Here is an 11,387-nt window from a genome sequence, read left to right as displayed (position 1 = left end):
AGGCCTGGGACAGACCCTCCCCTGGCGACTTCAGAGGGAGCATGGCCCTGTGATGCCTCGGTTTTAGATTTCCAGCCTCCAGGACAGCGAGGCAATCCGTTTCTGTTGTCCTAAGGCACCAAGATTGCAGTACTTTATAATGACAGCCCCAGGGAGCAACAACTACATTTTTTTCTGGTCCCCTGTGGTTGCAGGGGTGGGTTTGAGGCAAGGAGAGTTAGTACAGATTCCTGGAAGGCTCCCTGGAGGAGGTGGGTGTTTTTGGTTTTTTTGCAGACAGGGTCTCACTCTGTCATCCAGGCTGGAGTGCAGTAGTGCAATCACAGCTCACGGCAGCCTTGACCTCCCAGACTCAAGAAGTCCTCCCAGCTCACCCTTCCAGGTAGGTGGGACACAGGCATGCACCACCATGCCCAGCTACTTTGTTGTAGAGATGGGGTCTTGCTATGTTGCCCAGGACGGTCTCAAACTCCTAGGCTCAAGTGATCCTTCCACCTTGGCCTCCCAATAGGCCTGGGATTATAGGCATGAGCCACCGCACCAGGCCTGGGAGGGGAGCCTTGTTCATGGGAGTAGGGAACTGAGGTAGACATTTGAAGTTTCCTTAGAATCTCTCAGGAGGGTACCAGGTGTAGTGGCTCATGCCTGTAATCCCAGCACTTTGGGAAGCCGAGGCAGGTGGATCACCTGAGGTTCCAAGTTCAAGACCACCCTGGCCAACATAGTGAAAGCCCATCTCTACTAAAAATACAAAATTAGCTGGGTGTGGTAGCGTGCACCCGTAATCCCAGCTACTCGGGAGGCTGAGGCAGGAGAATTGCTTGAACCCAGGAGGTGGAGGTTGCAGTGAGCTGGGATCACACACTGCACTCCAGCCTGGGCGACAGACTTAGACTCTGTCTCAAAAAAAAAAAAGAATCTCTCGGGGACAAGAATGGGATGGTGATGGAAGCATTAGATGGGGAAAGAGCCCTAGACAGGGATGCGGGGAGGACAGAGGGATACCTGCCATGGACAGGTGACTGAGCACTCAGGCCTTGGTGGCCCTCATGCTGGGTGTGGGGGTAAGAGGGCATCTGTGACAGCAGGACAGGGCTGGGCCAACAGACAGGACATTGTGTTTTGTTGACATGCAATATAACCAGGTGATCTGCAGGATGAGAGGGTGTGTTTGCTGAGAAGGACCAGCTCTCTCTCTAGACCCACGCCCTGCCCCGGTATCTCCAGCCCAATGACTTGAGCGGGGGTGGGGCTATGGGTCCCTGGAGAGGGGACATGGAAAGGGTCAGAGGCTGCTCAAAGCTGGCCAGGGCCCCAGAGGACAGCCGATGACAGTCGCAGAGACGGAGGAGCCACAGAATCCTGGAAAGCAGGAACAGGGTCTGAAAGGTCACATTCTACAGAGGTGGAGACTGAGGCTAGGGATGAAATCAGTGATAACATGCAGAAAGTTAGGAGAGGCCAGGAGGGGGCCAAGGAGAGGTGGGGAGAAGAAGAAAGAGAAGAGAGGGGGAAGGAAGGGGCTAGAAGAACCCAGGAAGAGGGATGGAAGGAGCAGAGAGAAAGAAAGGAGGGGGCCGGGAGCGGTGGCTCACCCCTGTAATCCCAGCACTTTGGGAGCCCAAGGTGGGAGGACCACCAGAGGTCGGGAGTTTGAGACCAGCCTGGTTAACATGGTGAAACCCTGTCTCTACTAAAAACATACACAAATTAGCTGGGCATGGTGGCGCGTGGCTGTAATCCCAGCTACTCAAGAGCCTGAAGCAGGAGAATTGCCTGAACCTGGGAGGTGGAGGCTGCAGTGAGCCAACATCGCACTACAGCACTCCAGCCCGGGTGACAGAGTGAGGCTCCGTCTCAAAAAAAACAAAAAAAAAAGGAAAAAGAAAAAAGAAAAGGAAACCGAGCGGGGAGGAGGGTTGAGAGGGAAACAAAAGGTCATGGCTAAGATGCTGTTATTAGAGACACATCACCAAGGATCTGGGAGGCACAGAAAGTGTAAGGGAGTGTTTTCATTATGATGAATGGGCTGGCAGGTCTGGGTGACATCGCCACAGGGTGACATCTCGAGGGGCAGGGACCCTGAGGTCTATGGGTCCAGTTTCTGTCTTGGTTCCCCTGCGCCCTTCTCTGGGGGCTGGTGAGGTCCAGAGGACGCTTCGGGAGGGTCCAACTGGAACCACAGTTATCCCTCCTGCCCTGAGTCCCCAGGTCCCCATGACCAAGAAGCCCAAAGTAGCTGAGCTGGAACGATCCTCAGAGGTCCTAATGCCTTGTCTTTTGGGGAGACTGAGACAGGAGATGAACTGAGTGGCCCCAGGGTGCACAGCTGGTTCATGGCAGGATTAGAATCTGGGGCTTCTGAAACCCCATTTTGTGCCCGTGTGGCTATATCCCAGAAACATTCCCCGGGGCACACAGCAGGGTGTGCTGGTGTGGGAGGTGACAGGGAGTTAGCAGGAACATTCACTGGGTAAGGACAGACCCTAACATGGGTTGAGCATCAGTCTTGTGCCAGGGATCATGCCTGGGGGAGGCTGTTGTCAATCCTAGCAGCAGCCCTGAAAAGCAAGTGTTATTATTCTTATTTTCTGGAGGGGAGCCTGAGGCTCAGAAGGGGAAACTAAGGCTCAGAGACCCTCAACTGGACAAGGCTCCAATGCCCTGGCTCTTCCCGCCAAAGCTTGCTGGGGTGAGAAGAAAAGTCCAGGGGGTGGGCACAGGGCTGAGCTCCAGGCAGAGGGCCCCCCCATTGGTGCCTTGGAGGCAGCCCTCCCTCGGGGATGAGCAGACAGAGCAGGCTGGCCCCTGGGATGGGGGCCTCGTGGGCAGCAGGGCATGGGGGTCACTCACCATGCTCTGCAGCAGCTTGTGGGGACAAGATCAGGAGGACCAAGGTCAGCAGACACAGCGCCATGGTCCCTGGCCTCGGCATCAGAGCTCCAAACACGTCTCACTTGCCCGTTACCCCAGGAGGAACTGGCAAATGAGCCTCAGAGAAAGAAACTCATAAATAAATGGGTGCCAGAGACCTTTGGTCCCTGAGACACTGGGGAGTAGGGACCAGCCTGAGCCTGAGTCAGTCTGGAAGCTTCCCTCATGACTTGGGGTGCAGGGCCTGTTTCAGGCCAAAGGGCAGAGGGAGGGGGTGCCTCTCTCTGGTCCAGCAGCTCATAGGCATGAGGGTTATCAGCTTTATCACCCCAATAGAGGGGCAGCCCAGGGGGCCTGCGGGAGCCAGGGGAGAACTGATGAGATTCCCCCACCATGGGTGGTGGGAGATGGGCAAGAGGGGCCGGGCCTGAGCCGAGAAACAAGGAGGGTACCGCCTGCATTTAACTCTAACCCCTAGGAGGGACACCCCGTTTGTCTCTTTTCTAACCCTTCTTATTGGCTGGGTATGGTGGCTCAAACCTGTAATCCCAGCACTTTGGGAGGGTGACGAGGGCAGATCACTTGAGATCAGGAGTTTCAGATCAGCCTCACCAACATGATGAAACCCCATCTCTACTAAAAATACAAAAATCAGCCAGACATGGTGGCAGGCACCTGTAATCCCAGCTACTCAGAAGGCTGAGGCAGGAGAATCGCTTGAACCTGGGAGACAGAGGTTGCAGCAAGCCAAGATCATGCCACCGTACTCCAGCCCAGGCGACAGAGCAAGACTCTGTCTCAGAAAAAATAAACAAATAAAATAACCCTTCTTATTGTCCTATAAGTATGCCCTGAAGACATGGCCATGCCTGGGCCAGGGAGTTGTTAGGTCTGGTCTGTGGGTTCCGAGGTAAGCACAGCTCCCATGGCCATCTGGAGTGACCCTGCCCTGTGCAAGCCCAACAGAGCCAAATGCTCACTCCCTGGCCAACTGGGGTTGAACCTGAAGTCCTCTCCTGTCCCCAGAACCTGACCTTAGGCTTTTCTGCCACAGGGACCTCAGCAGACTCAGGCCTAGCCCTGTCCTGACTGGAGCAGAGGAGGCGGCTCCCTGCCAGGACACAGGAAGGGGCCCAGAGCGTTCGTTCCATGACCGATTCAGCAGCCAGTCCTGGGAGGACTCTGACCCCCCACCTGACCCCCACTGCAGAAGGAGGGGAAGGAAACCTCTCACTTCACATTCTGAGCTTTAAGATTTGCTTTTATTGGTAGGGAAATTCCAGAGTGGGGAGTCACCCAGGAGGAGACAGGGGTGCTGAGGCTTCTGGGAGTCTGGGAGCTCCTGGATGGAAGGCCTTATAGCCCCCAGCAGGAGCACAGGCCTGGGACAGGCCAAGTCTGTCAGCTCAGAGCAGGACCCGCTTCAGGGCCCGACTTCAGTCTCCTCTTGACCAACCCCGGGGAACTGCGGTCTGTGGTGGGCCCTGTGTTTGCCGCTCTCCTGTCCAGAGATAGATGAGGGTGGGAGGCCTCCACTGGCTCACACAGCAGATGCTACCATCTCCGGCCTCTGGATGTGGAGCTGGGGGGCAGGAGAGAAGAGGTGAGGCCAAGGGGCAGACCCGGGAAACAGGGAGCCCCAGGGGGAGGAGGGAGCCCTGGGGGTAGGAGGGATCCCCAGGAGGAGGAGGGAGTCCCAGGGGAAGGGAGGAAGTCCCAGGGGAAGAGGGAACCCCAAAGGAAGTGGAGCAGCCTCAGAGGGTGGGGGCAGCTCGCAGCTGAGTCACCTCTGTGCCTGAGTCAACAGTCTCCAGCGTGGGCCGGAAGTTGTTGTAGGCGTTCTCAAGGCCGAATCTGCTCTCCCTCAGATTCTGGTCTGTAGGGAGAGGCGGTGCTGAGTGATGGGAGCCTTGGTGGGGGGTGGGGTGGGGGGAGGACTCCGGGGCAGTGGGGATTTCTTCCAGCAAAAGAGTCAGCCCCGCATCTACCCTACACCCTTTCCCACTGCCGACCACTACCCCTCCCCCCGCCCCTGCATCACTGGGCAGCGCGTAAGTGCCGAGCCTGCCTGGGGAGCCGCCCGCTGGACCCCGGAACAGGAGGGAGCGGAGCAGAACTTCCTCACATGCACGGGGTGGTAGCCCGGGCCACAGAGGAGCGTGCGTGCAGCCCTGGACTCGGGGATGAGGTCAGAGTGGAGCGGGAGGCAGGGCTGGCTCTGGGTCAGCAGGGCCACACTCCCTCATAGCAACGGTAGCCATAGCAGGCAAAACAGCTGCGCTTGAAATCTTCTTCCAGCATCCTCCCGGAGCACAGCGATCACTTACTTCCTGGTCCCGCAGAACCACTCACTCTCTTGACTCCGGGACTCTCCCTGCACCTCTGATCCCTCTTTTCCTGCCTCCTTCGAGGTCGGGGTCCTCATGCCCTACCTGTCCGTCTATGGTGGCTCCCCGGGGGCGCGGGGGGGGGGAGGTTCCACTTTCACCCTCCTCACTTCTCACTCTGCATTCTCCCCGATGAATGGACAAATCTCTATTCCAGTCCGTGGTTCAGGCTGCAGACCCCTCCCGGAGCTTCAGACAAGCACCAGCCTTGCAGCCTTCCCCTCAGCACCCACCAGCCCCCCAACTCAGTGTGCCCCACCGGCTGCTTCTCCCCCATCCCTCAGGGCCCAAGGGTCAGCTCAGACAATCCTGGAAATCCTCCCTCACTCCCTCTCCCTCCTCCACCCTCTCAACCTCACCTCTACCACCCCCTCAGCCTCACCTCCACCAGGCTGTGTCTCCTCTTCCTCCCCTGCCCCTCAGCCTTACTTCCTCCACCTGGTCTCCCTGCTTTAGTGCTCCCAGAATGGCCTTTTGAGTAAAAAAAATTCAAAATGTGGCCAGGCATGGTAGTTCACGCCTGTAATCCCAGCACTTTGGAGGCCAAGGCGGGTGGATCACCTAAGGTCCGGAGTTCAAGACCAGCCTGGCCAACATGATGAAACCCCGTTTCTACCATCTCTACTAAAAATACAAAAATTAGCTGGGCGTGGTGGCATGCCTGTAATCCCAGCTACTAGGGAGGCTGAGGGCAGGAGAATCGCTTGAACCTGGGAGACAGAGGTTGCAGTGAGCCAAGATCACGCCACTGTACTCCAGCCTGGGCCAGAGAGCGAGACTCCGTCTCAAAAAAAAAAAAAAAAGTGGGGCGCCAAAGCCCCTCAACTCCCCCACCCTGTTCCTGAAGCCCTGCCAACCTCATGTCCCTCACTCTTTGTGAGATTGACCTGCCTTCCCTTCCCCACCAAAAGCAAGCTCTTTCCCAACTGCAGGCGTTTCTCATGCAGTCCCCCTGCCTGGGGTGCCCTTTCCCTTATCCTCACTGGGATAAGTCCTCCCTGCTTACTGGGGTCCCCCTCTGTTGAAGGAGGAAGAGCACCTGCTTACCCACCTGCTCAAGAATTAGTCTCACCTCAGGGTTTATCTGATCCCCCATCCCCACCCAGGCTGGGTCAGGTCCTCCCCTCTGCTCCCTCTGCCCTGGGAATGGCCCTATCACCCCGCTTAGCTGAGTGTGCATTGGATGCCCTCACTGAGTTGGTCTTTAGGGGCAGGATCTGGTTCTCAACCACTCCTGCACCCTTGCACACAGCAGGGGCGGTGTTTGGGTCCGGGGCTGTCAGCCACAGCCACCGTGAAGGGGGGCAGGACCCCACGTCACCCCCACAGGCACAGGCACCACCCTGCCTTTCTTCACCCTCCAGCTCTGCTCATCCCCTTGCCCTTAACTAGAGGTACCTTCCCAGATGGCCGTCTTCTGGAAGGTGCCAGGGGTGCCTTCGTTTCGCCACTCTTGAGGCATATCATACTGTTGCCTGCAGACAGAAATGCCGTGAGCAGCTGTAGTCAAGGAAGCTGAGGAGGGACTTGGTGGACCCAGACCTTCAGCTTCCCTTGAGGGGACAGTCACAGCCACACCCCAAGTCAGAGACGGCAGCGATGATGGCAGAGAACGAAAGGTAGCATCACCATGGCATCCCCTCTTCCAAGGCAGGCACTGGCCAGGCCTCCCGGCTGCCCCTCACTCCCTTTAGTGGGCCTCAATTTCCATATCCATGAGATGGGGGCATAGGGTAGCTCCTTTCAATTGCCAACTTCGGGCCAAGTACTGTGCCAGGGTTTCCCAGCAACCTTCACAGGTGCATCTTATCCCATTTTACAGCTGGGAAAAGCGAGACCCAGATGCTCCATCTCAGCTTCCCCATGTGGTGCCGTGCTCTGTGGTGGCCAGGTGAGTGATAACTAACCACGGGGAATGTCATTACATAGTCTAATTTCCACACATAAGCTTCTGTTTCCAGTCTCTGTGTTATGGTTTGAACGTGTCCCTTAAAGTTCATGCATTGGAAATTTAACCCCCAACACAGCAAAGCTGAGAGGTAGGACCTTGAAGACGTGATTAGGTCATGAAGGTGCTGTCCTCGTGAATGAATTAATGTCATTATCTTGAAAGTGGGTGTGTAATAAAAGCGAGTGCAGACAGCCAGGGGAAGGCAGCTCACGCCTGTAATCCCAACAATTTTGGAGGCTGAGGTGAGAGGACTGCTTGAGGCCAGGAGTTTCAGACCAGCCTGGGCAATATAGTGAGACCCTATCTCTACAAAACATTTAATTTAATTTAATTTAATTTGATTTAGGGCTGGGCACAGTGGCTCACACCTATAATCCCAGCACTTTGGGAAGCCAGGGTGGGTGGATCATTCGAGGTCAGGAGTTCGAGACCAGCCTGGTCAACATGGTGAAACCCCATCTCTACTAAAAATACAAAAATTAGCCAGGCATGGTGGAATGCACTTGTAATCCCAGCTACTCAGGAGGCTGAGGCACGAGAATCACTTCAACCTGGGAGGCAGAGGTCGCAGTGAGCTGAGATCATGCCACTGCACTCCAGCCTGGGTGAGAGCAAGACCCTGTCTCTTAAGGAAAAGAAAAAAAAAAGTGAGTTCAGCCCTCTCTTCCTCTCTGTCCATGTGATGCAGACTGCCATCTTGCCATGCTGTGATGCAGCAAGAAAGTCCTCACCAGATGCAGCCCCTTGATCTTGGACTTCCCAGCCTCCAAAACTGTGAGCCAAATAAACTTCTATTGTTTACAATTACCCAGTGGTGGTATTCTGTTATAATAGCAGAAAGTGAACTAAAACACTCTGCCAAATTATATATCCTATAGGAAGGCCGCCCTTTGCTGTACCCGGGGCTGGGAGGGTCTGGGCACCCCGTCTGGCCTCAGCTGACCTCTCTGACTGTTGGCCTAGAAGGAGCAGAGCCTTAGGACATTCAGACAGTGGCTGCCCCAGGGTCTGTCCCCTGTCTCTGGGCCTGCGGTGCTGGCCCCACAAGCTCACCTGTGCAGTTTTCTCTGGGATAGGCTGAATAAGATGACCAGGATGATCAATGAGAGCAGCAGCACCGCCACCACAGCCCCCACGATGCCATACACAAGGCTCTTGGCGATGTTCCATTCACAGGTCTCTCCCCAGTACCAGTGTGTGTCTGTATTTGGGCACCTGGGGACACAGACAAACTCAGGCTGACGCCGCGGGATCCCTCACATCCAATATCCCAAGGGCAAACCCACTCTCCTAAACACAGGAAACCAGATCTCCCTCACTCCAAGGGCTGGAGCTCAGCCCCCAGAGGGCCTGGGTCCCTGACTTCCTCAGGCTGATGGGCACTGGAGTTGGGGGGACCTGGAGACTGCAGATCAGAAATTGAAATGACTAGGGCTCAAGGGGACCCGAGAGTGTTGGGTGTCTCGTGCCAGACACATGCCATTCACCCATCTAATCTCTAATCATCTGCCACTTAAATGGGCCTGTTATCATGTTTTTTTTTTTGCACTCTAATTTATGGTCTGTGGACTTAGTGCTCTGGCTGCAGCTAGAGGTAACCGTGACAGCATGGCTGGGATGATGTAAGGGAAATTAGCAATATAGATAGGTAGAGGTAGAGATACAGACACAGATAGAGATAGAGACAGATTTGGAACTTGATAGCATGAACTTTCTCAGGAAGGGATTGCCCAGCTCTGGGACTTCTGTGTCTATAATCTACTCCTACTCCTCACTCTTATGGGGGTGGGGGGTGGGGATGAGGATACAGGGGAGAGGGATGTCCAGGAGTGGGGAGGAGGCACCTGCCAAGTTCTACTCAATCCCCCCACCCTGTGGGTGACTGCTGGGGAGGGGGAGGGCCCTACCACCAGGACAGAGTAGGCGCTGGGCTTGTGGGGACACTCACAGGCAGCGGGGACCACTGCGTTGCAGCTGACAGATGCCCAGGTTACAGTTCATTTGGGACTTCGTTCCTTTGGTGCACTTGTTCACACAGGCCAGCTTCCCATCCAAGACATCTGCGTAGTAGAACTGGGCATATTCTTTGGCAGCCTTCTGGGTGCATTGCTCTGGGGGAGAGGGGCGGGCAGCACGCATGAGCCTGGCCAAAGCACCCCAGCCCCCACTCTTAGTGCCCACACTCCACACAGCTGCTTACCCTGGAAGTCAAAGCCCAGTGTCACCGATGAATCCACGAAAGTGTCCTCTCCACTATAGCACAGTATGGCCTCTGCAGAGAGTGGATGGGAAGGAAGATGGAACAGAAACACTTCCCTCTGCCTTCCTGGGGGTAGCCAGGCCTCTCTCTTCTTCTATACTATGCCCTCCCCTGGGCCAATACCCGTGGGGTCTTTACCTAACCTAGACATGCAGCTGGGCTTATGAGAAGGCTCAAATGGGGATATGACAGCCTCAGCCTGGGACTGATAGGAGGCTGTTGGGAGCAGCTTTGGGATCTGGGGAAGGCATCCTGGGCCTGGCTTCTGAGTTCCTGTGGCAGGAGTCTTGGGAGTCCCAGAAGAAAGAAGAGATAGGGGAGGGAGAGATGAAGGTCACGATCTCCAAGACACCCACAGGTGTCAAGGGGTTTTAGGTGAGCCTACCTCTGCAGAAATCACGATCATGATGATGAGCTGCTTTTGTTTCATTCATAATCTTGGCCTTTACAATCTCTACCAGGTTTTCAAACAGTTCTTCATACTCTGAAGTGTAGTCTGCCTCCAGGATGACATCATTCTTGACCACAATGCTACCGTTGCTGGAAGTAGAAATTGTTTCATCAGTTACCCATGTCACCACCCAGCCAGCAAGTGGAGACCAAGCACCCAGAGGGGTATTAGGAGATGAAGCAGCCATGTGCCCCACAGGTGAGAAAGAATACAGAGTCTTCCCTCCAGCAGCTGACCACCCAGACAGAGGGATGAGAGCAAAACGATTCAAGAACTCAAATATATCAGTGATCATGATAAATGCCAACGAGTGAAATTCATCTCTCGCAAAATAGAGGCTCTTGGATGAACAGGTGGAGAAATTTGAATCCCTGTGTCCTGTTGATGCGAAAGTAAAATAGTGCAGCTGCTATGGAAACCAGTATGGAGTTCCTCAAAAAATGTAAAATAGAATTAATGCATGATCCAGCAATTCTACTTCTGGGTATATACACAAAATAACTGAAAGCAGGTCTTGAATTTATATTTGTACCCTCATGTTTTCAGTAGCATTATTTACCATAGCCGAAAGGTGGATGCAAACCAAGGGTCCATCAACAGACAAATGGAGAAACAAAATGTGGTCTATTGTGGAATATTATTTAGCCTTAAAAAGGAAGTACAGGGCAGGAAGTGAGGTGGCTCATGCCTATCATCCCAGCACTTTGGCAGGCCAAGGTAGGAGGATTGCTTGAGGCCAGGAGTTCAAGACCAGCCTGGGCAACATGGTGAGACACCATCTCTACAAAAGATACAGAAATTAGCCAGCCAAGGTGGTGCACACTTGTAGTCCCGGCTACTCAGGAGGCTGCGGCAGGAGGATCACTTGAGCCCAGGAGTTTGAGGCTGCGGAGAGCTATGATTGCACCACTGCACTTCTGGCAACAGAGCAAGACCCCATATCTTAAAATTTTAAAAATAAAGAAAGAAAAAGAAAGGTAAGTTTCTAACCTAGAAGCTACTTTTTCGATAGCCAATGATGCAGCTGAGGGGAGAGGTCTTGAGACAAGGCAAGTCACCTGTCACTGTCATTTTAAAAGGTAAGTCAGTAGTAGGACTCAGGAGGACTTGAACAAAAAAATATCCTGAGCCAAAATGGAGAGAAAGACCAGGGGGCCAATGCTGAGCCAGGGGCAAGGTTGGGGCACCGGGACCCTCTCTTCCCTGCTATAAGGACACGGCACCCTTGAGGGACCCTTCCCACTCCTCTGTCTGCCTCTTTCTACTCTCCACTGGGGGCTCTGGCTAGATCTTAAATGTTGGTGCTTTCCGGCTTTTTTCCTGGGAGACCCTCGTTTTGTGCTATGACCCTCCCTCACCCCCGACCTGGGCCATCTCATCCCACTCCCAGGACTTCCAGCGACATCCATCTGGGGATACCAATGCCCGTGTCTCTCATAAGACCCTTTAGAAGCTGGGCACGGT

General features: G+C 54.6%; 2 protein-coding genes across 2 annotated transcripts in view; both read right to left on the bottom strand.

The window, feature by feature from the left end:
• The window catches only part of MUC17 (mucin 17, cell surface associated), a 45,138-nt gene extending 42,221 nt beyond the window's left edge, over window positions 1–2,917 (bottom strand). The window contains exon 1 of the mRNA XM_011960045.1: window positions 2,854–2,917. Coding sequence (XP_011815435.1) covers window positions 2,854–2,917 — 64 coding nt within the window. The remainder of the gene's footprint in view (window positions 1–2,853) is intronic.
• Window positions 2,918–4,117: 1,200 nt separating this feature from the next.
• The window catches only part of LOC105524683 (mucin-12-like), a 17,205-nt gene continuing 9,935 nt past the window's right edge, over window positions 4,118–11,387 (bottom strand). Inside the window, exons 6-12 of the mRNA XM_011960044.1 lie at window positions 9,858–10,012; window positions 9,413–9,484; window positions 9,161–9,323; window positions 8,266–8,427; window positions 6,660–6,736; window positions 4,662–4,750; window positions 4,118–4,456 (exon numbers count right to left, since the gene is read on the bottom strand). Coding sequence (XP_011815434.1) covers window positions 4,415–4,456; window positions 4,662–4,750; window positions 6,660–6,736; window positions 8,266–8,427; window positions 9,161–9,323; window positions 9,413–9,484; window positions 9,858–10,012 — 760 coding nt within the window. The 3' untranslated portion in view covers window positions 4,118–4,414. The remainder of the gene's footprint in view (window positions 4,457–4,661; window positions 4,751–6,659; window positions 6,737–8,265; window positions 8,428–9,160; window positions 9,324–9,412; window positions 9,485–9,857; window positions 10,013–11,387) is intronic.

Source organism: Colobus angolensis, unplaced genomic scaffold, assembly GCF_000951035.1.
Source record: "Colobus angolensis palliatus isolate OR3802 unplaced genomic scaffold, Cang.pa_1.0 Scaffold500, whole genome shotgun sequence".
NCBI lineage: Eukaryota > Metazoa > Chordata > Mammalia > Primates > Cercopithecidae > Colobus > Colobus angolensis.
This window is presented reverse-complemented; position numbering and strand designations above follow the sequence as displayed.